This window comes from Lolium perenne, chromosome 6 (assembly GCF_019359855.2).
Source record: "Lolium perenne isolate Kyuss_39 chromosome 6, Kyuss_2.0, whole genome shotgun sequence".
Lineage (NCBI taxonomy): Eukaryota > Viridiplantae > Streptophyta > Magnoliopsida > Poales > Poaceae > Lolium > Lolium perenne.
In genome coordinates, this window is record NC_067249.2 from 173626928 (window position 1) to 173651581 (window position 24654).

General features: G+C 43.9%; 3 protein-coding genes and 1 pseudogene across 3 annotated transcripts; 1 reads left to right on the forward strand and 3 right to left on the reverse strand.

The window, feature by feature from the left end:
- Window positions 1-1644: 1644 nt before the first annotated feature.
- On the forward strand, window positions 1645-10488 carry LOC127306914 (plasmodesmata-located protein 8). The gene is made up of 3 exons (XM_051337618.2): window positions 1645-2525; window positions 10039-10140; window positions 10265-10488. The coding sequence occupies exons 1-3, from the start codon at window positions 1748-1750 to the stop codon at window positions 10267-10269; spliced, it is 885 nt and encodes a 294-aa protein (XP_051193578.1). The 5' UTR covers window positions 1645-1747; the 3' UTR covers window positions 10270-10488.
- On the reverse strand, window positions 6718-7924 carry LOC127306915 (uncharacterized). Its single transcript, XM_051337619.2, has 2 exons — window positions 7347-7924; window positions 6718-7271 (listed from the first exon to the last, which is right to left on the reverse strand). Exons 1-2 carry the CDS (start codon window positions 7563-7565, stop codon window positions 6891-6893), a joined length of 600 nt encoding a protein of 199 aa, XP_051193579.1. The 5' UTR covers window positions 7566-7924; the 3' UTR covers window positions 6718-6890.
- A 113-nt stretch (window positions 10489-10601) lies between the features above and the next one.
- On the reverse strand, window positions 10602-15282 carry LOC127306913 (asparaginyl endopeptidase Rep2). The gene is made up of 9 exons (XM_051337617.2): window positions 14856-15282; window positions 13812-13976; window positions 12953-13109; window positions 12788-12873; window positions 12517-12716; window positions 12137-12185; window positions 11849-12055; window positions 11104-11310; window positions 10602-10987 (listed from the first exon to the last, which is right to left on the reverse strand). Exons 1-9 carry the CDS (start codon window positions 15192-15194, stop codon window positions 10805-10807), a joined length of 1593 nt encoding a protein of 530 aa, XP_051193577.1. The 5' UTR covers window positions 15195-15282; the 3' UTR covers window positions 10602-10804.
- A 5613-nt stretch (window positions 15283-20895) lies between these two features.
- The window catches only part of LOC127310229 (uncharacterized), a 42329-nt pseudogene continuing 38570 nt past the window's right edge, over window positions 20896-24654 (reverse strand).

Genomic DNA, 24654 nt, shown 5'->3' on the forward strand with positions numbered 1-24654 from the left:
GAGTCTACCAAAATTCGCCGGAGTCAGGCCAAAATTCGCTGGAATCCGGAGCGGGTGGACGGAGGGGGCGGCGGGCGGAGCGACTGCTGGGAGCGGGCGCGGGCTGCCAGTCGGCGGGCAGGGACGAGCGGCAGACGGCCGGCGCAAGGCGAGTGGGCACGGGACGAGCGTGGGCTGCCGGCTGGCAACGGGCATGGGTGGCAGGGCAGGTGGCCAGCCGGCAGCGGGTGGCGCGCGAGGATGGCTCGAGGCAGAGGTTGAATAAAGGATGAAAAAAATGAAAAAGGCCCCAGGATGGAGAATATGCTATTTTAGAGGCTCCTTTTGCGGTGTCTGATCTGCGAGGCGTTTTTTCACCCCGCAAACAATGTTTGGGATGTACTCCATACACGTATTTGAAGTTTACGATTTGCGGTGTCTGCTAGAGATGCTCTAAGGTGGGCTAGTGGCTGCATAGAAACATGTCAGAATTTTTTATATTAGCGATGTGGTATTATTCAATATACTCCGACATGTAGTAATATGTCCGCTACGACTGGAGATAGGAAGTGTATTTTTGTCACTTAGTGCGTGTGGGTCATCACTTGCTTTGTTTTGCTGAAAGCACGGTTCTATTTCCCTCAGTCAGTCACAACTATAACAACGATTTAACAAAAAGTCAAGTGTAGGATTGCAGTTCAAAAGCAAAATGTGTGGAAATAGCTGCTCAAAACCAACACATACACTAAAATGGACCAAAACCAATAATTAAGTGGAACAAAACAATGCAACACATGTGCAACTGCATGATCTAGTGGAGCAAAATCATGAGTGTGAATGAGAAAAATAGCTTAGACCAAGCGAATAAAAAACTAAGCACTTCAGAAATAATAGAACACAACACTAGCAGAAGACAATTTTGCACTAAGCGGAATTTTTTTTAACCCCCATGAAACAAGTCAAGCGTACGTGGGAACACAAATTCAGACCAAGCATAGCAGAAATTTAGCTACATGGATCAGGACTACATATGAACCAAAAAATAGACCAAGCATAGCAAAATTTAAGCCAATGAGGAACAAGCCATGACTACTACATAGGACAAATCAGGAGTACAAGAGAAATAAAATTTTAAACCAAGCAGAACAAAATTTTAACACATAAGGAACAAATCATGGCTACTGGTGCAACGTAAATTTATGAGAGGAGCGTGCTGGAGGAGATAGTTGACGCAAAGGAAACAATGAAACATATTTTTGAAGCAAGTGGGACAACGAAAATAGTGCAAAAACAAAAGAAATACCGAATTAAAAACAAAGCATGGATGTAATGAACAAATTTACCATACCATGTAACAAGTCAAACTGCGAAGAGGAACCAAGTGTGGGCATTTTCCCCCTGATTTTTCTTTTTGAGAAAAGCATTTTCTCCACGATGGAGCTTTGAGCCTTGCAATACAGACGTGTGGATTTGGGCCACGTTTTGATTGTCAAAATAGCAGTATAATGTTTTAAAATAAAAAATGGCAGCAAATTATGGTTTTTTCGAATTGCAGCAAATTATTGTTGAGACTCCGCCAGGCCCCTCTCGCTCATGAGCACCGAACCGCGATGGCGTACCAGCAACATCCGACGTCTATGCATCGCTCGCCCGACAAGTAGCCAAGGCATACTCATCGAGACGGCGCGCGCGCCCGACTGCAACCGGACCAAAGCCGGAGCTCCTCACGCGCTTGCATGCCCTGTTACAGTCGATCGAGGCCTCACCCATGCCTCTACTCGGCAGCTACGTCGCGACCATGCTAGTCCTCCTCCTCCACCTCCGCGCCGCACCGACGGCCACCGTCCACGCCGCGATCGGCACGTTCGTCTACGCCGGGTGCTCGCCGTCCAAGTACGAGCGCAACACCGCCTTCGAGAACAACCTCAACTCCCTCCTCACCTCCATCTCCTCCACCGCGTCCTCCGGCGCCACGTACAACAGCTTCACCGCCGGCGGCGGCGACGCCGCCACCGCCGCCGCGGACAGCCAAGCAGCACAGGCAGCCTCCACCGCCACCACAGCGTACGGCCTCTACCAGTGCCGCGGCGACCTGAGCCCGGGCGACTGCGCGGCGTGCGTGCGGGAAACTGCAGAGCGTCTCGGCGCCGTGTGCGCCAACTCGTACGCCGCGTCGCTGCAGGCCGACGGCTGCTACGTGCGGTACGGCGCCACCGACTTCGTCGGCCGCGCCGACAACACCGTCGCGTACCGCAAGTGCAGCTCCGGCGCCAGCGAGGACGCCGGGTTCCTCAAGAGCCGCGACGGCGTGCTCAGGCAGCTGCAGGCGCAGGCGGCGACGGGGTACAAGCTGGTCGCGTCCAGCACGGTGGAGGGCGTGGCGCAGTGCCTCGGCGACATCAAGGCGGCCGACTGCGCCGCCTGCCTCGCCGAGGCGGTGGTGCAGCTCAAGGGCGCGTGCGGCTCCGCGCTGGCTGCCGACGTGTACCTGGAGCAGTGCTACGTCAAGTACTGGGCGAACGGCCACGATTTCCGCTCTTCGCAAGGTACGTACGTACGCACTCACACCATGGAACCATGCTAGCCTGCGCGAATTTTTTTTAAATAATACACTTTTTATTATTTAATCCAGAAATAATATTCGTTTTCAGCAATTTTCATAAATAATACACCGTCGGGGTTACTGAACCCGAAACGGAGGAATCGGGGTGCACGAGCCCGATGCGCAGGGAATCTGGCGGACACAGCCAATTTCGGGTTCAGCGTGCCCGAAACGGCGCTGTCGGCCACGCGCGGCCGATGTCGGGCTGTCTCCTGGCCAGGAGCAGGCCGTGTCGGGGACAGCCATCCCGAGGACCCCGATTCGGGGAAGGTGACCCCGAAATTGGGCGCATTAAAATCGCCCGCGCCGCGCTGCTGGTCGACGCGCCGGGCCGAGCTGCTTCTTCCTCCTCCAGCTCTGAGTTCATCAGCTCTCTCTCACTTTTGCTCTCAGCCCAGCAGCGTTTTCTCTCATTTCTGAGCGATTTATCCAGCCATTTGTTGTAGTTTGACCACCAAATGCGGTAGAATCAGCTGATCTATATATGGGTTAGTTTTTGAGGCGTTTTGGTGGAGGTGGTGTTGGTGGTGGTGGAGGTGGTGGTGGTGGTGGAGCTGGTGGTGGTGGTGGTGGAGCTTGTGGTGGTGGTGCTGCTGCGTGGTGGTGGAGCTGCTGCGGGGTGGAGAAGCTGAGCTGCTGACAGAGGTGTTTGGCACGCTTCAAGGGTAAACCCTAATTCCTGGTATTAGATGGTGTAATCATAATGCATGTTGCGTTCGTTAGCTTCGCACATTAGTTAGTGTAATATGTACCGGTAGATAGTATTTATTTAGGACTGCAGGTGCTAGATTTTTATTTATTTTAGAGTGTAGGTGCTAGATTTTTTTGACGAGTCTGTAATTTGTATAGGTGAGCAGATATGTCAGATAGAGTAAAATTCGTTGTTTACTTCGGTCATGGCACGGTCCGAACAACTCCGATGGGAGCTGATCTGAGCGAGTTTCAGTGTGAGGATTTGCATCTGACAAACCCAAAAACATGGCGAGTTAGTCAGTTGAAGGAGTGGTTGACCGTGAATTTCGGGCTTAATCCCGAAGCATACACTGTTGGTGTGCATGCTTTGTGGAGCAGCTCCAGCATCAGATTTTCCGCGGTTGAAGCCGATTGAGCGGACCTCTCAGTGGGTGCACTGGTTGGAAGCGTGCGAGCGCAGGGGAACTCACCCCATCGCCTTAATGCTTCCCGAGGCGAAGGTGGTGAATTTCCAAGAAGGCGAGGGTGCGTTCCATCCAGGCCGTAGCAGTCAAAGTTCGATGCTTGGCGGCGCAGTTTCCAATCCGGGCAGAGTAGCCATGCAGCAGGTGGTCATGACGATACTGTTGAGCTTGAAAGCGTGGACGAAGAAGAAGAACAGATGCAGAACATGATGGACGAGGAAGACGAGGATGGAGTGGACAATGAGGTTGACTCAGATGAATCCGGTGGATCCGATACTTCAGATGATAACGAAGAGGCGGATCCGATCCCCTCTTCTTGGAACCATGATTTGTCGGAGGCAATGATAGTCGATGATCGGCACGATTCTGCCTGGGAGTACAGCATGAACACCATCTCAGTTGGTGCTAGATATGCTGACAAGAGACATCTGCAGGAAGCAATCACTCAGTGGGCAATGAACACGCAAAGGGTATTCAGAACCACCGTTTCAAGTCAGAAATTCTTGACAGTGGTCTGCAGCGATGCTAGATGTCCATCAAGGGTGCATGGGTACTGTCCGAAGTATGACACAACATGGGTGGTGAGCGACTTCGTGCCGCACACATGTGTCCGTAAGAGTATGTTGAAGGATCACCGAAACCTTACATCCACTCTTATTGCTCGCCTGTTCTACAAGGAGATTGTAGAGAATACAGCAATGGGGGTTAAAGCCATCCAGAATAGAGTTCACCTTCAATATAAGTATGTAATTGAATATGGCAAGGCATGGAGGGCTAAACAGACGGCACTGGAGAACAGATTCGGGACCTTCTATGATGCTTATGACGGTGTCGTCCGTCTCCTGCACACATTGAAGGACCGGAATCCGGGCACCCATGTGGACATACAAGACTTTGTGATACCAGAGTTCCCTAATGTCAGGGTTCTGCAGAGGGTGTTTTTCGCATTCAGCATATGCATCGAGGCTTTCATGCACTGTCGTCCGGTGATGTGTGTAGATGGAACTTTTCTAACTGGGAGGTACAAGGGACAGATTCTGACAGCAATTGGAGTGGATGGCAACAATCGATGTGTGCCTCTCGCATTTGCATTTGTTGAGAGCGAGAACACTGCTAGCTGGTTATGGTTCTTCGTGCGATTAAAAAATCGAAAGTGAAAGAACGCGAAAATCTGTGCGTGCTACATGACAGCATGCAGGTATACTTGCGGCTATCAAGACTCTGGTAGAAGCCGGACCTGATGAAGAGACGCCATGGCAGGATATGCAGAGTAGGTGGTGCATGCGCCACCTGGGGGCCAATTTCTTCTCGCAGTTTAGGAGCAAGGGTCTTATGAATCTGTTCAAGAAGTTGTGCAAGCAGAATCAAGCATGCAAGTACACTTTTCTCCGCGGCAAGCTGGATGAGTTCACTAAGGACCATGTGCGGCACAGGTTAGCCGCCCGAGCTGCATTAGTAGCAGCTCATGCAGCAGCTGTGGCACAGGGTACACAGGTTCCGAGGCCCGAGCCAGATCCTATTGGGCTATGTGACCTGCCTGGATTTGACCCACCCAATACTAGAAGGAGGCCTGGACGACGGATTAAAAATTTTGCAGAGTGGATAGAGCACGAGCCATTAGAAAGGTGGTCTTTGCTGCATGACACACATGGAGCTAGGTATGGTGTGATGACTACCAACCTAGCTGAGTCATACAACTTCGTGCTTAGGGGAAATAGGGCATTGCCGCTGACAGCCCTTGTGGAGGGTATTTTATATGGCACTATGAATTATTTCAAAGAGAGACGGGAGTTGGCTTTGAAGCATATGCTTGAAAATCCAAACACTCCTTACTGTAAGGCCATTATGGAATATATGGATGTCAAGATGGAGAAGGGTATGTCACACACTGTTCTATTTGTATGCACCATGTATGAGTACTATTTGTATGCACCATGTATGACTACTATTTGTATGCACCATGTATGACTACTATTTGTATGCGCCATGTATGACTACTATTTGTGTTCAACAAACATTTCAAATTCAACAAACATTTCAAATTCAACATGAACTGATAATTAAGATACAACTTACCACTACAACATACCTCTCTTCTAACAAATTAAACGGTACAACATACTGCACGATCCATGAGCCTACTGATAACTAGAACACTAAGAACGCAGCACACCCTTTCCCTTGCCCTTCGATGCTGCAGCTTTCGTGGCCTTGATGCTAGGCTCGAAGTCGTCGTCCGAGTCGACGACCGGCGGTGCAGCACTCTTGCCCTTCGAGGACTTGTCACTCTTGCCCTTCGACGATGCAGCCTTCTTCGCCTTCGTGCTAGGCTCGAAGTCGTCGTCCGAGTCGACGACCGGTGGTGCAGCACTCTTCCCCTTCGAGGACTTGGCACTCTTGCCCTTCGACGATGCAGCTTTCTTCGCCTTGCTGCTAGGCTCAAAGATATCATCGTCGTCCTCACTCTCAACCGTCCACAGCCATGGAAAGTTGTAATCTCTTTCCCTATCTCGTTCATTCTTCCAAGTTAGTGACTTCCACTTCTCATTCAACCTGATAAGCTCACACCTTATCTCCCGTGGGCTGCGAGCAGGCATCTTCTTCAATGGCCACCCATAAGAATATTTCTCAAACTCCCTACCCACCTTACGGAGCAAGGCGTCGCTGCTGATGAACTCCTCAAATGTGTCTACCTTACTCTCCCTCATCACTTTGCGGGCCTCGTCTAGAAGAGGTTTGGCCATGGATTCGGTGAAAAGATGGGGGGGATTCTTATATGGGGGATCCATCTTGCTCAGAGAATACACTGAAACAGAAGGAAACAACGGGGGGTTTTTATAGGCTAGAAGGGACGACTTTCGGCGGGAAAAGGTGAGCGGGAAAAACTGGCGGGAGATTAGGGCGGGAGTAAAAGGCGGAAAAAAGTGAGCGGGAAAAATTGGCGGGAGATTACGACGGGGGTAAAAGGCGGGAAAAAACTGAGCGGGAAAAATTAGGCGGGATACAATATTACTAAAACAGAAATGAAGATACATTGCAGCTGAAATAAAAATAGCATTTATCACTACAACGGAATTTAAGATACAACGACACTACAACGGAATTTAAGATACAACTGAAATTAAGATACATAGCCAATACGACACATCACTCTACTTTCCCTGCGTCCACCGTGGCCATTTTCCAGACTTGTCGCCGCGTTCTTCTGCCGCTTGCGCCTCAGCAGCTCTTTCCCTTAGTCTCTTTCTCTCCGCTTCACGAGCCTCCCTGCGCACCTCTTCCTCTGCAAACCTACGTGCAGCCTCATCATCCATCCTCTTCTGATTCACCTCGCGATTACGAGCTTGTTCCGCCCTAAGTTTCTGTATCTGCCTCTCCCGCTCTGCTTTTTCATTAGCACGAACCTTTTCCCAACGCTCCTCCTCAAAGAACGTTGCCCACGCACGCCGGTGTTTCTCCTCAACCTCCTGACGCGCCCAATCCGGCTGCTCCGTGTCTATCCAGTGAAACCATTTGCATAGGGGCGGGGGAGACTGCAGCACAAACAATAACATTAAATCACATTCATAAATAAATTAATGCCAACATAAAATTATGTCCAAACATACCGGCGGCCTGGTGGACGACGAAGCTGAACTACGGGGTGGATCATGCTCATAGCTCGCACACATGAAAAATTTCATGCCGAACCAGTCGGAGAAATCCTCCACCTGCTTAACCTTAGCAACACGGCCGCACCAACAACGCTCCGCAGTCACACCCGGGGGTAAACTTGCAGCCTTCGCCTTCACCGGCCTAAACTCCTGGTCAGAGCACGGCACACTCATGATGGCTAAGAGTGAGCAAACGGGATAAAATAGAGATACAAGAACTTGTGCAATCCAGAGTTGCGATGCCTGCTTTTATAGGCAAAAAATCAACAGTGTGGCGGGAAAATTTAGCGGGAGATAGTGGCGGGAAGGAGTGGCGGGAAGAAGTGGCGGGAAGGGTGGCGGCAAAGGCGGGAGGGAAACACGGCGGTGCGAACGCGAAAAGGCGGGAAAATTTCGTGCTGGGCAGAAAATCGGGTTCAATAAACCCGATTTATTGAACTCGGGTTCAAATTGCCCGATTTTCATAAATCGGGTTCAACTTGCCCGATTTTCATAAATCGGGTTCAACCACCCCGATTTCTGCTTTTTTTATTTCTCTTTTTCAGTTTTCGGGTTCCCCAACCCCGACTTGGTAATTTCGGGTTCCTCAAACCCGACTTTGTAAATTCGGGTTCCCCGACCCGGACGGTGTATTATTTCTGAAATTAGCTGAAAACGAATATTATTTCTGGAATTAATAATAAAAAGTGTATTATTTAAAAAAAATATGCCTAGCCTGCATGGTCAAGCAGTGTTAAATCATCTTCGAAGTCACGTTGGCAAGCAGATCACTGCAAGTTCCTACTTTTCCACACAAATGGAAATGAATTCCCCTCAAAAAATAATGGAAATGAATAGGCTTACGCGCTTAGTGCCCGTTCTAAAATACTTGTTGCAGATTTAGGTAAAATCTAGGCTAAATTGTGTCTAGGTATATACAATATATATTGGACCAACCGACAAATATTTAGGGCCCAAAGGAGTAACATTCTCTAAAGAACCATTTTATACTAGTCATCTGTACGTGCTTTGCAACGTAATAAACACTGTATCAAATTAGTGGAAAAAATAGTGAATTTGTGGTGGAATGTTTGCATCTAATATTTTTAGTGAAAACTTGTGGAAGTGTTGTTTCATGTTCGCACCCATCACCATGCATAGAAAAATAATATTCGTTGTAACGAATATAAGTAGTAGTGAACATAGTAGTGCGGACAAAGGGATCCCGAGTTCGAGAGAGCCATGTAGTGTGAAAATTAAAAAAATCATATACCAAAGATTCATAAGATTCTGAATGTAGTCAATAATATATACTATAAGCGTGCAAAATTCTTAGTATTTCATGGTACATCAAAATGAAAAAATCAAACAAATTATAGATTTTGAGAATGTGTACCACGGGTTCACACTTTTACAAATTATAGATTTTGAGAATGTGTACCATAGATTTTGCACGCTTATAGTATGTATATATATCATTTGACTACATAAAATTTCCTTATATTTCCAAACTTTAAAATATGATTTCAAAAAATAAAAGGCTACATGAGCTCATCCTCTATTTTGAATTTATGGCAAAGCTTTTGCTTTTTCGCAATTTTATTTGTCTATAAAGTAGCTTATTAAGTTTAAACACGAAATTTTATCAGAATAGGTGGAAGGGAAAAAAATCAGTTGCAGTAATATTTTTGACCTTCTCGTTTATTTATTTTACTCGGCCTCGTGAGCTAAGAAGATACAAAGAGTGATTTTTTTTATAATTTTCGTCCATGTCTTACCGTATCTTTCTTTAGATTTTTTTTGCCATGCATATAACAGTGCACGAATAGGCTGCTATCTCTATAACTGAAGTGCAGACCTGGGATTTGATCCTCGACGTGAGCACTCACTGTGTTGCTAGCCAAAGGCGCGTATTTCGAGAAACTTCTACACACCACTATAAGTGCTCTTCTCGTGAATTTTCTGGAACGTGGGTCGTGGGCCAGATGTGGAACACGCAGCGCGAATCCCAGGTATATTGACCCTAGGATGGCCATATCCAACGGCATGTGTGGCGCCACGAATCTAGAAATTGATCCAATTTCAGTTGTAGCCCTCCGATTGTACATATCCAACGGTTCATATGTTGTCATATTGGTACACTATATAGGAGTATAGATAGTCAATAAAGCTCATTCTTCGGTGGATTAATGAAGAGGCGCACGAATTTGAATCTCAACAATGGGGCTCCAAATTTAAAAATAAAAAATAAAAAAGGTCCTAGATCATGCCCGAGCTAGCCATGGTTTGCCATGCTGCCCATGCACTAACTAGTGACTCAAGCGAAGTGATATGGAAATGAGAATAGATTCCAAACCGGTAGACTTCCAAAGTTGATAAAGAGGACAAGCCGAATATATTCCAAATTAGCCTTTTTGTTGTGATTGAAGGAACGGTGGGGGGTCGAGCAAAACCTTAATGGATCGGATCTGATTTTACTTGTCAACATTGCACGGATTGGCGCCATCCATTCACTGAACCGGACAAAATGAGGCCACTAGTGATCTATGGATACACTGATCATTCTAGATATTAAATATAACTCAACCCACCACTCTACTGAATATATTCGCTACGAAAAAAGAAAGCGCTTTGGTGGGTTCTCATAATTTGATTTGCTTGGTGACAGATTATTCCGGGGACGAGTTTGGGAAGACAGTAGCAATAATAGTCGGTGTATTGGCGGGGCTGGCGCTCCTCGTCGTGTTCATCTCCTTCCTCACCAAAGCATGTAAGCTCTCCAGATTATGTCGAGAATATTTCAGCATGCTTGGTTTTTTCTCACCCAAGTCTAGAGCTGAGGGAGAAAAAGGTTAAGCATAAAGCATCCTAGTTAACCAAAGTTTTCAATGCAGGCTAGAAACGGAAGCTTGCTGTCCAGTTACAGTGTTACTGTTAGAGACGAGCGAGAGGACATTTGTGTTGCATAAGGAATCCCCAGCAGAAGGACGCATGCTGGCCGCACTGAACTTGTTTAGGTTCACCGATCTACTCGGACTTGTCATAGAAGCACTGTTATTCAGTTTTTCCCTAGTATTATTATTTTGAAAGGAAAATCTGCTATGAAAACAGAAAACAAATATGCGCTTTGTTTCTGTTCGTATGACATAGAAGAAAGAAAGGTCTACTTGCTTGCACCGCCACGGTCAATACACACAACAGCACAAGGACTATATATATATCACACAGCTAAACATGAGCACATTCTTGCGTAGTGTCTACCGCGTGTAGTTCCTGCGGCCAGAAGGTTATTTTCTGGGTATAGTGATACCCAATACAATACTATACCCAATACAATACTACATACACACATTCACATTAACTGTTTATCTGCGAGCCACACATTCACAGGCCGAGGGCGAACAACATACCAACAGTACTTCAGCATATACCGATCAGGCGCTATACCCTTGGATCAAGGGGCTCCATCTCGCGGAGTTCTGACCACCGCAAGTGCTGATGCTTGCTTCCTTCATTGTGGTGCCAGAGATACCACTGTTGCAAATGTTTGCAAATGCTCGCATGTGTTTCATGCCGTACTGACTGAGCGAACCGCAATGGGACTCGAAGATCCGTACCTGAAGAAGATCAAATCCTTACTATTGAGGAGGAGCTCTCAGAGCATGAATGCTATGATGTTGTACAACAAGCGAGTTCGACTATGTAAGTGTACAGACAGGATTATCCTACTTACCATTCTCTTGAGACAATCCCAGTCATCCACCAGTGGCTTGCCAGAAGGCCTGACAGCTTGAAGCACTGAAGGTCCATTCTCATATCCAAAGAGAAGCTTTCCAATAAAATCCATGCTGCTGTCAAGATGCTTCCTATGTCTTACTGTCTCGCTGATCTCCCTCAGAACATTCACCCTCTCTTTAGACTTCTCATGTAACATCTCATACTGAAATCAAAACAAGAAACCTTAAGTTAACGTAGGTAAAGCATAGGCCAATACAAACACATATACTTAAAAAAATTGCAAAGACGAATCCCCTATGCATACTACCAGTTCTAGTGCGAGTGACTCAATAAGTGTAACAAAAATGGAAATTTCGGCGTGAGCAAGAAGTGCTTCAGTGTATAGTTGTATACAGTAACTTATATTCAGTATAGACACCCAAACGTAAAGGAACCTTCCTTCACACCCAAACGTATTGAATTAAAAAAAAAAAAAGCGCATAAGGTGATGTTCCCTGACATTACGAATACAGCTTTCGTTTAGAAATTTTAGTTGGTTGTACATGAGAGATGGTTATGCTGCAGAAATGTCTTGCACAAGGAGTCAAGGACTAAGAATGTGGCAAATAGGACCAAATTTAAGATCCAGCGACAGTAGAACTAGTCTTCAGTTTAATCTTCTTTTTTAATAAGGGAAATGCAGCACCACAGCTAACCAATTAGAGGAATGACTGAAAATACTGCATAGAACTAGAGCATACCCTTCTCCACATAAAAAGAAGATCTGCATCTCTTTGGTTGATTGCAGCCTTTGGGGTTCGCCAGAATAGCTTGTTTGTCATGTTGGCGTTTGCAGGATTGAAACCTTGATACAGGTAAAGCTTCTCATCCTTGAAGGTCTTGTCCCCATACTCCATAACATGAGAACCGGCGCCATAGCTGTTCAAGAGTGAGGTACGCTTCTTTACCTGCCCACAAGGCCACAATAGTTTCAGTATCTTGACATTACCAACATAAATGAGATTGGTAAAAAGCAAAACAAGCAACACCTCTTCATACTGCTTCTTGATTGTCTCCTCCTTCAGGTTGTGATTCTCACTGTCAAATATGACCAAACACACAATTAAATCTGTACTGAATATACAAAGAATTCTTTAGCATATACTTATACTTAACAAACAATATAACTATTCATTTGTATTCAGAACATATGATTATAGCTGTTTACAATTTATGTAATATCGATTTCTGGTACTTCCAAAGAAAAGAGATGAAGGTGAAGGCTTATTGTACAAATGTACAATCTTCTTGAAGTACTGCACACCCATGCATCATAATGCAATTAGAAGAACTCAACTCCTGTGTCGATGCTATTCTGCTAGTAGTCTGTTAATTAATTTTTGGCAAATTTAGGGTAACGGTTACATACCTATCTTCCATCCATGCAACACTGTAGAGGTCACCTAAGCAGGTAATATACTCAGAAGGAGGTGATGGTTCCATTCCTGGGCAATATGTACCAAAGCTACTTTCTTCTGCATTAGATGCCGTTGTGACGTAAATATCGAGGTCTGCAGGCAACAAACCCTCAAAGATACTGCCACTTTCACAAGCTTCCACATATATAACCTGCAAATTATATAAATCCTTTGTCAAACAGGATAAGGCTCCCAGAAACAAGTAACTACCACCAGCCTTACCATTTTTGCATAGGTATTAGAAGCATGTTTCTCTTGCAAGACCTTAACAAAGTCATCAGCATAAAGATATGGCAGGTTGGGCATACCTGAAACTTACAAATGTCAATAGACATGACGAATTGAATTAACTTACACAACGAAGCAGCATATACAATTTCCACATACCAAGAACTCCGGGGCCCCCATGATCTGAGTAGTAGATAAATATATGGTCATTTGGTTTGCTATCTATGACCTTCTTACTCCCTCCTGAGACTGCAGTTTTATTGCCCAAGAGAACTGCATATAGGTTTTGAGTGGTCACTTCGTCTCCGGTGTAGTCCTGAAATCAGAAGGCATGCTATCTTTGTCAAACTTGGAGACAAAAGTAACATACATGTCCTGTATTTCTGCTATACAAAGCCATCTGAAGCTTGAACAGGAAAGATAACTCCGCAATACATACAATGATAAAAGCCGCACCCTGATCCCCATTTTTTCTACATAAACATCAGTTTCTTTTATCACAAATGAAACTAAGCTAGGACTATGCACATTCTTTTATTTAAAAGATCAACTAATGAAGCAGACAGATTAAATAGTGTAACCAGTAGGCTGAATGGGCAACAACCTACGACCAAGTATTTTCTTAACCCACATGGTTGCTTCCCGTGGTCAGATTAGCCACCCTAATGGCTTGAAGTAGCTAACAGTTTGAACACAAACATAAATTTTGTTCAGTGCTGACTGCTGAGATTGAGTTATATGGACGTACAGAATAGTTTATGTGAACCCACATCTACTATTGTCACATTGCTTTAAGGAATTTATTCCATGTTGAGTTCTGAACTCTTGTCTGATGATTTTTTTAATCAAGGTAAATATAAAATTTCTATTCTCTTAACTTAATTTTATTGTTAAACCTTTACGATTGAAGCAAAAATAATAATAAAATAAAACCTAGCATGCACATGGTTTGATGATAAGTGATCCAAATGTTCCTCCAAACAGGAAATTGATAATAGGAGAAGCTACCAGGCAATACCTTTGGAACACCAGCATAAACATTCTCGCCCTCTGGATGGTTGATGATAACCCCTGGCCTTGGGTTGAGTGGACTGTTGGCAATGTCATCATACATGAACACCACAATGTTTTCCTCTTTTAGCCCACCCTTACGCAATATCTGGTATGCATGACATATATCGGCCTGCAACGCACCACCGGTAGATCAACAGTTAAGCAAATGGTCCATGGCATATCTCCATCTTCGACCGGGAGCCAAAACAAGATACATAAGCACATATGTACTCTTTGTCTATTTGATGCAATAAAAGGCTGTGTGCATCCTTTGGATGCAGAGGCCAGGGTTTTACCCCCATTTCTAAATAAATAAATAAATAAGCACATCTGTACATGCGAAATATTCAATTACGCTTTAGTGTCAGTTCACATTAGTCGTCAAAAGTTCAGGTATCCACCACTTACCTATTTCGTTAGACTAACTTAAGCATTAAAAGATGAATTGAAATTTGCAACAAATTTCACATCTTTTTGCCCACTTTGAATCAAGTTGCTATTTAACATTCATCTTCTAAGAACAACCACTAGTGCACCAGAACAAAAGTAGAAACGATAATCAGCATCTGGAGCTTGCTGACAAGCAGATAGCTACAGTTTGGATAGCTGAATGCCATTTAGACCCTGAGATGCCACTAATAGGAAATTATCACATAATTCTTCCACTGTTAAGCAAGCCTAGGAAAAGCCTTAAGAGTTGCCACTAAACACAACCGTGTTTGTTCAGAACTCGGGCTTGAAAGAAGAGCTAAGCTTTGAACTTGCGGAACACCGATTAACCCATGACCCCCAAAATTGACCGTCCAAGACTCCAACTTTTTACGAATTCCAATCAACAAGAGCAGCATCGTCAATTTTCAGAACCGCGCACGGACTCTTGATCCGCAACCGCCAAGCTTTCAGCACCACGATTGTTTCACGCTCATCCCGTTCCCCAGCCAAATCAACCTCCAGACGCAACGACAACATGCGGAAACGCATGCAGCACCGACCCCGACGTGCCGCTCACCTGGTGCCTGTAGTTCCCGTAGCCGGAGGAGCCGGCGACGAGCACCGCCCACCTCGTCCCGACGGCCTCGTCGGTGGCGGGCTCCTCCTGCCCCGGCATCCGGATCACCGACTCCCACCTCCCCTTGGAGGCGTCGGCCCCCGCCGCCGCGCACGCGCACAGCGCCAGGAGCAACGCGAGGCACCGCCTCAACGCCGCCATTCCCCTCTGCGCAGGCGAAGTCACAGTGGCTCTACTACGGTCTGCGAGCGGTTGCTGGGAGCCCGGGAGAGCCGGGAGGTGCTGGCGAGGAGGCGAGCGGCGCGGGAGCGGGGGTATGTAGGCGCCGCGCCGCGCCATGCCGCCATGCAGGGCCGGCAGCCTGGGGAGCGGACGCGTGGGGCGTGAGGTGGCGGTGCGGTGCGGTGCAGCTCGTCGCCTTGCGGCGGCGTTCGTTGGCTGCCGGTCGACAAGTCCCGAAGCAACGGACTGGTGGACCATTTTGATCCCAGCTACACGGGCCGTGCATGCATACCAGTTCTCGTTAGCGAAGCCTGGCCTATCCAGGCAACAAGGCCTGCCTGATATACCCATGAGCGGCCCATATAGCAAAGCAATTTACAAAGGATGGAGGCAGTTTGGCCTCGACGAGACAGTCTGCGTAGGAGACTTGTACAAATGCCCGTGCGTTGCTACGGGTTTCACATGTATAATTCATAGCTCACTATGAAACTTTAAAACAAATCAGGCGTATCATAATGTACTACAGCATGATAATACTGAACGCAATAACAAGACAACATTGTTGTGCATCAACGGCGTGCTTCTAAGTTCTAGGTATTCTTGTTAGTAAGTCTCACCCCTGTATTTTGGATCGTTATAACTGTTAACTCAACAATCTTTCCTCTTGGATCTCACAAAACATGGATGCTGCAAACACAGGTATAAAAACATGAATTTTGTTGTAAACACATGATAACTGAAGGAATACATTCTTTTCTAGTAAATAAGGGGTTTACTTTTTAGTAAGCATGGTTGCTGAATTTGGCATTCAGTGAATGCTAATAACACAATAGGAAATAAGCAGTTTAATTTCAAGTAAACATGGTTGCTGAATTTGACATTCAGGGAGTCCTAATAACAAGTAGATTTTATAACATGATAAAATTAGTCCACATGACAAAATGGTCGTATGGTCAAACTGAATAAGCAACAAGAAGTTTTTTTTTAACAAGGGAACAACGGAAGTTTAGCATAGATAGAAGAACTAGTAGGCTCACAATGCATCCTTTTTTAAATGAATATATTGAAGAACCAGTAGAAAATGCTTATCTATCTCAAATAAAAATGGAAATGCCAATGCGTATCTATCTGACCTCGGTTACTTCAAAAAAATAAAATCCTTAGCTATTAATCTCCTTAATTTGTAGATTGGAGTCAAGAAGTTCCCTAAAATATAAAGATATAAAACTCGATTCACTTCATAGCAGCATTTTACAATAGCTATAGAAGATGCATACACAAACATCGAACATTTTACTACCGTGGCTGCTGACGAAAATCAATCATGACCAAATTGTAATAATATGAGAAGATGTGACGGATGCCCCGAGCTCCCCCTACTCGAGCCAACCACCATCGTCACCGACCTGAACAACGAGAGAGTAAAGTGTCCAGCCGTTGCCATAAGTTATCTATCAAGCAGGACAATCCTAAAATCCTGCAAGTTTAAACTGTACGTACCAATGGCTTCTAGAGCTGCATTTGTAATGTCCACACCCAAATCAGGGCTCCTTTCAGCTACGGCCAGCAACCCCATATGTGCAACTCTACCCTGTTCATCCTCAATACCTCCTTGGTCATCATCTCCTCTCTATACTCTGAGTATGTGATATCTTGCGGATCTGTGCAACAACTTCTAATCTCAATCTCCTATAACATCTCTCTCCTATTTATTTTCACAGTGAGAAAATATCAACAAGAAGCATTTGAGTTAGTATATTCACTATTTGATCTCCAAACATGCCCGAAAGAAATCGAAGAGAAATGATCTACTTTTGGACAAAAATAAGTACTTATTCACAATTGATACTAATAAAAAATTTAGGTGTATCAAACCTCTTTAAAAAATAAAGAACTGTTAACTAATGTTTGCCCTATATTTCTCAAAAGATCATAAAACCTTTTTCTAGTGCAAGCAAACAATCAAAAACCTACTCACACTGGTAAGGGCTCAAAAATGCCCGCAGGATCGGACTCATCATCAGTGATTGTGTGAACTTGGTCTGCACTCCATCGAAAAGTATATGAGTTAAATGAAAAATCTACTCACACTGGTAAGGGCTCAAAAATTTCCTTGTCTCCATCTGTCATTGATGAGCACCGTTTTCTTTCACGTTGTCGTTTCTGCTCAAAAGAATCACAATGTTGTTTCTTATTGGAATATGCACTCTTTTCAGAGAATCTCTTTTGCCCATGTCCTCCTGAAGATGTGGAAGGAATGCAAGCCAAATTACTGTGTAGCCAATCACTATCATCTTCATCAAGCATTTTTTACTTGCTGCATCTCCCTAAAGTAGAAAATGTTCACACGCAGGTTGCCATGTTAGCTTACGAAAATTGTTAGAAAGTTAATTACTGAGCATGGTTGAGGTTCTAACCAGTTATGAAATACATATCACATGAAACAGTTTAATTGTGCACATACTTTTCGGGCTTGCATCTGCACATAGAGATGAAATACATATCACATGAAACAATTACGTCATGTACCTTTTACAAAATTGGCTCAAAAGAGGTTTATGTACCATTTTCAAGCGACACGGTTATGTTACTCAATGGGGTATGTATCAGAGACACTTTTGCATGATTAACAGCAGTTCGAGTTGCAGCATTCTTTCGCTGGCGAGCTAAAATATGCATGTGTATGTACTCTGCCTTTTTCTTGTCAGACAATGTAGCATACCAACTCTTACCACTTTGCTGCTGTTGACCTTGATCTGTGTTTGATAGGACAGTTTCCGAGCCAGACTCATCAGATCGCAAGGTACATGTTGCCGGTTGATCGAGAGAAACATTACTGCAGCCCACAGTAGCTTTCCGCCTTTAACACCTGAAAAGGTCAAACATTGGTACAAGAATTTGAAGATAAATGTTAAGTGAAGAGCATGATATAACAGGTTATAATACCAACTAAATGGTTTAGCGACCCACCTGCATAAAATCGTGATGGTTCTGATTGAGGGAATTGAGATGCATAAGTCTGTTGAACAAGTGGAGCCATATCTATAAAAATCATTGCAGATGCAAATTCACCAAAATAAAATCATTGCAGATGAAAATTCTATATATGCAAGTAAAGAACACATGACCTAGTGTTTGGATTTCAGTTGGGTGACTCCGGATTGTCCAGGAGCTGGTGTGTGACATGTTATCGTCATTCGGCGCATCCCTCGAAGCCGCTTGTTTTTTAAGTTCGTGTGCTTGATGCTGCCGTTTTGAAATATCATCTTTATTTTTTGTATAATATTCTCGATTCCTCTACCTTTTGGCCTCTTTAGGATCTGCATTTATGGCACGATTTACTATACGACCACAAAATAATAAGCGAGTGCATAGCAAGGTCTGTTGTTAATCACCTAGGTTTTGCCCATTCGTTATGTCCTGAAATGGAGTGCGGTTTGAGGATGACATGGGTATTTTTGTTGCCTTTGTTTGTTAAAAATAAATCCCTGCAATTGTAATAACAGTAATAACAAATGTTATAAAAGATCATAAATCGTGGAATACATCCTCCTTGTACTCCATTGATCTTATATATGGCACAAATCAACTGATGTAAAAGCAATTTAAGAGTGCATCGTTTGGTTGATGAAGGATATTTTAGCCAAGCACAAACAGATGAAAAGAAAAATTACAAAAAAAAAAAAATTGTTGAAGATGATTCATTGACAAAATTTGACTGATTTTGTTTCACACTTGTAAGATTTAAATTGTAAAAATATCAAGCATTTGTCGTGTGCTTAATATGAAACTGGTTCTTCTATGATTTCATAATTGAGATGAGCTAGGTTGCCCGGATACGGAGATATATGGATACCGCGATACAAAGCTTTTACAAAAACATGGATAAGGAGATACATTGGTATAAATATGAATTGCTGACATGATTATTTCTGCCGAGGTGTTCTATAATGCAAACTTCTATACTCCTCTATGGTGTTCTATAATTTGTACTTCTCCATATCCCAGCAGTCTCAGCAGCTATTGCTAAGAACCATATGAACTGTAATTCTGATATATTCAAACAAATATGCGTATAAACCATAAGGGAGCTACTCTGCTTGCATGTTGCATCCCTGATATTGCATCCAACGAACAAGATTGTCAGCCAGATGAATCAACTTGGACCAAGAACTGGAGATGGGTGGAGGCCAAACTGACCTGTAGGCCTGATAGGCTTGAGCAGGAAGACCTCGGCACCCTCCTCCATGCAACGCCTGATCCGGTTGGGCACGTTCGCCAACGACATGATCACCACCGGGATCTCCTTGAGCTCAGACGATTACTATTGACAAAATAATCACAGATTTCGAGTTCAGCACTGGTTCTCGTCTACCCAATTGTTGCACTTCCTCAATCGTGACCAATAAGGATAAGGAATTGAAATTGGTGTGTGGTGGATTTACCTTGACGCGCTTGAGGAATAGCCCCAGGCCGAGCAGCTCTGGCGCCCTCGTCGCCGATTCGACGGTGGTACCTGCACAAACGAATACCGCACGTCAGCAACCCACATCCACGAACGAATCGCTGCCCAATTCCGCCCAACTTTTTCCATCGATGACAAAAATGAGGCTGACGGCATACATGATCGAGGCGACGGTAGCGGGGAGACTCGCGCGACATCTGCGGCGTCGTGGATACTCACACAACAGCGAAGAGTAGGCTCGCGTGCTAGCTCATGGCGGCCGATGACGTGCAGGATCCAGGCGGCGGCGCCGGGGAGACTCAGCGCGACGGCGGCGGCGGCGGGAGACTCGCGCGATGTCGGGCGACGGGCAGGGTCGCGAAGCATCCTCGCGTGCTGGCTCGTGCTGGCTGGTGGGCGTGCAGGATCAAGGCGTCTGCGTCGGGGAGACTCGTGTGACGACGGCTGCCAAGCTCGTGCAGCGCGGCGGCTCGAGTCATGGAATCAACACACGGGGAGGAGGATGTCGAGTTCAGGGGCGAGGGTTTCGGGTGTTGGGCTCACGCATGTAGCTGGGCTTCAGCCCAGTTAAGCCCGTGCGGAAAGGAATGGTCGACTACGACGAAGATTTTGACGTACGACGAAGATTTTAACGTATCGAAGTGTGGGCAGAATAAGGAATAAGTTTAGTCTTTTTAAGTAGTAGAGATACAAGCCCTATCGAACATTGTGTTTGTGCACCTGAGACGCATGTCGCTTCTTCAACAAGGTCTATCTACCTCAGAGGTGGCAGTCACATACTTCACGGCAGAGCCGTCTCCAGGAATTCGGGGCCTCCGTGCAAAATGTATAATAGGGCCCTAAATTTCACATAAACATACTAAAGAAACTTTCTCGTTTTCTTCGTGGGAAAAAAACTATCTCTCTATTATATAAATGCAATATGCGTTATTTCGTACAGTATGAAAAATACCAAACATTAACTCTAATAAAGGATACCACTAAAGTATTAAACTGACCTCATGTTCTACCAAATAGCATCATTTGTCTAGTATTTTTTATTTTTTTAAAATAAAATCTTCAATCATATCTTCATAATTATTCATCTCTAGGATATCATCTTCAAGAGCTATTGTCCCTAATCCATTGAGCCATTCTTGCGTCATAGTTGTACGCAAGTAAGATTTCAGCAACTTGAGTTTAGAAAAGCTCCTTTCCGTCGATGCAACTGTAAAAGGAATGGTTAACAAAATTCTATATGCAATAGTAGCAACAGGTAAATAGGGGCGCTTCGTCAAATAGTTCAAAATATCAATAGGCCGGATCCATGGATTTCGCAAGTAAATCCTGAAAGTAGACCAACTCAATAGCCAATTATGTCCCATCAATATCTTTATGTTCTGGAATCTTATTCCTATCAGCATCTTTACGTTCTGCAATCTTAAGTGCATTCTCAAGATTAATGCAAGCAGCCATCAAACTATCACTATCCATTGATTTGAGCCTATCCGAGGTAAATAAAAAACCAAATGTTTTTTCATACCCCTGATAATGTTCAAATCTCCTGTTAAGTGAAGTTATCGCTAGATCAACAATAGGTATAAAATAGTTGACCCTGAATAACTCCTCTGCAGATTGTATATAAACAGATGTATCATCTGCACTCTCATCAAATTGTCGTTTTATTTTGATTTTACGCTTGGTGCGAAACTCGGGAGGAATATCCATCTCCATTGCAATTTGTTTTGCAGCTTGTAGTGCTTTTGCAAATCCAGTTTCTCTATACTTTGTCAAAAAGGTAATCATCCCCTGTACAGACTCAATTGCAACATCAATAAGCATATCCTTTGATTGTAGCTTTTTGCTCACCATATTAATATTAGATAATATTTCAAACCAGATGATTAATGAAGATGCAAATTCAAAGTCATCAAGTTCATGTTCTGCCAATGATTGAGCTTGACTGCTTGTCAATGGGTCCTTATCACTTTCAGCTACTTGTAACAAAGCCTCTCTTACATCTGAAATTTGAAACCTTACTGCCGTGACACTATCAACATGACTCTCCCAACGAGTATATAACAATGAATTAAGAGTTAGTCCTGCTATATTATCTTTAAGAATTTTCCACCTCTTAGTGGAATTGGCAAATGTTGTATAGATGCGCGGTATCACTCCAAAGAAAATCTGTTGCTTTACGACAATAATTAGCCATATCACATAGGGAGTCCAATTTAGAATATGACAACCACAAGCTGATAAAAGGCTCTTCGATTTATATTCAGAAGCTTCTTTTGCACCCCTGGTGTTTTCCTTTCATATTGGACCCATTATCATATCCCTACCCTCTCACATTGCCTACATCAATGTCAAGACTCTTCAATGCTTCTTGTAGAACATCGAAAAATCCCTGCCCAGTGGTAGCATTCACATCCAAAAAACCTAAGAAGGATTCTTGAATGCAAGCAAAACTTAAAGATGTATCAACATACCTTGTTCTTGATGGCTTCATCTGGAGTACAGTCAAGTATAACAGAGAAGTACTTTGCTTATTTTATCCTTCCAATGATCATAGACCTGATTGCATCAGCTAGCAAATTTATTAACTCATTCTAGATGGACGGGCCAAGATAATTGATACGTCTCAAACGTATCTATAATTTCTTATGTTCCATGCTACTTTTATGATGATACTCACATGTTTTATACACACTTTATGTCATTATTATGCATTTTCCGGAACTAACCTATTAACAAGATGCCACAGTGCCAGTTCCTGTTTTCTGTTGTTTTTAGTTCCAGAAAGGCTGTTCGGGCAATATTCTCGGAATTCGACGAAACAAAGACCAAATATCTTATTTTCCCGGGAAGGTTCCAGAAGTCCGAAGGGGAGACGAAGATGGGCCAGGGCCCCCCACACCACAGGGCCGCGCGGGCAGGCCCCTGGCCGCGCCAGCCTATGGGGAGGGCGCCCTGGTGCCCTTCCGACTCCGCCTCTTCGCCCATATAAGCCCTCGTGACCTAAAACTTCGATACCGATTGACGAAACTCCAGAAAGACTCCAGGGGCGCCGCCGCCATCGCGAAACTCCAATTCGGGGGACAAAAGTCTCTGTTCCGGCACGCCGTCGGGACGGGGAATTGCCCCCGGAGTCATCTCCATCGATACCACCGCCATCTTCATCACCGTTGCTGTCTCCCATGATGAGGAGGGAGTAGTTCTCCCCCGAGGCTGAGGGCTCTACCGGTAGCTATGTGGTTCATCTCTCTCTCCCATGGTGTGATCTTTATGTGATCATAAGCTTTGTATCACTATTAATCTATGTGCTACTCTAGTGATGTTATTAAAGTAGTCTATTCCTCCTCCATGATGTAATGTTGACAGTGTGTGCATCATGTAGTACTTGGCGTAGGTTATGATTGTAATCTCTTGTAGATTATGAAGTTAACTATTATTATGATAGTATTGATGCGATCTATTCCCCTTTCATAGCTATTATTGACAGTGTGTATGCTATGTTAGTACTCGGTCTAAATTGCAACGGTCTATTATGCACTCTAGAGTTTACTTTAATATGAACTCTGGATGTTGTGGAGCTTGTTTACTCCGGCTTGAGGTGTGCTTTTATAGCCCTACACAATGAATGGTGTTTGTTATCCAACAATAGAGTGTAGAAAGTAGCATTTATTTATTCAGTTATGTGATCAATGTTGAGAGTTCCCACTAGTGAAAGTATGATCCCTAGGCCTTGTTTCTAAGCATTGAAACACCGTTTCCAACAAGTTCTGTTACATGTTTGCTTGCTGCCATCTTTATTTCAGATTGCAATTACTACTTATACTCATCCATATTACTTGTATTTCACTATCTCTTCGTCGAACTAGTGCACCTATACATCTGACAAGTGTATTAGGTGTGTTGGGGACACAAGAGACTTCTTGTATCTTAATTGCAGGGTTGCTTGAGAGGGATATCTTTGACCTCTACCTCCCTGAGTTCGATAAACCTTGGGTGATTCACTTAAGGGAAACTTGATGCTGTTCTACAAACCTCTGCTCTTGGAGGCCCAACACTGTCTACAGGAATAGAAGCGTGCGTAGACATCAAGCTATTTTCTGGCGCCGTTGCCGGGGAGGTAAGGTAAAAGGTATTCACATCCTCCGACTACTAAGCTATTTTCTAGCATTGTTGTCGGTATGTGAGTGCTCGAAGCTATTTCCTTTAGATCCTGCAATTATATCTTTTTATTTCTTGTTTTTATTTTTCACTAGTTAGGCTTAATGGAAAACAACAAAAAAATTAGAGATCTTTATGAAATTTATCTTGAGTTAGGACATGAGGTGTTTGAAGAGAAAATTTAAAAAACCTATGGAACTTTATATGCATGCTAATGACAATGTTATTAGTATGAACGCTTTGAACACCATTGTTGCTAATGCTATGGAAAATTCTAAGCTTGGGGAAGTTGGTTGTGATATTTTTAGTCCCCCAAGCATGGAGGAGAAAATTTTCTTTGATGATACTTTGCCTTCCATTTATGATGATTACAATGATAGTGGTATTTTGGTGCCACCTACTATGGAGGATAAAGTTTATTATGATTATACTATGCCTCATATATTTGATGATTATGGTGATGAGAATAATAATGATAGCTACTTTGTTGAATTTTCTCCCACTACAATTAATAAGAATGACTATGCTTATGTTGGGAGTAGTAATTATTTTATGCATGAGACTCATGATAAGAATTCTTTATGTGATAGTTATATTGTTGAGTTTGTTCATGATGCTACTGAAAGTTATTATGAGAGAGGGAAACATGGTTATATGCATCTTAATAATATTAAGTTTCCCCTCTCTATGTTGAGAATCTTGAAGTTACTCGTGTTTTATCTTCCTATGCTTGTCACTTTGCTCCTCATGAATTTATTTGTGTACAAGATTCCTTCCCATAGGAAGTGGTTTAGGCTTAAATTTGTTTCATACTTGCTTTTTGATGCTCTCTTTGCTTCAACTCTCATCCTTATGTGAGCATCATTAAAATTGTTGAGCCCATCTTAATGGCTATAAAGAAAGCACTTCTTGGGAGATAACCCATGTTTTTATTTTGCTACTATTTTGTTGTGTCTT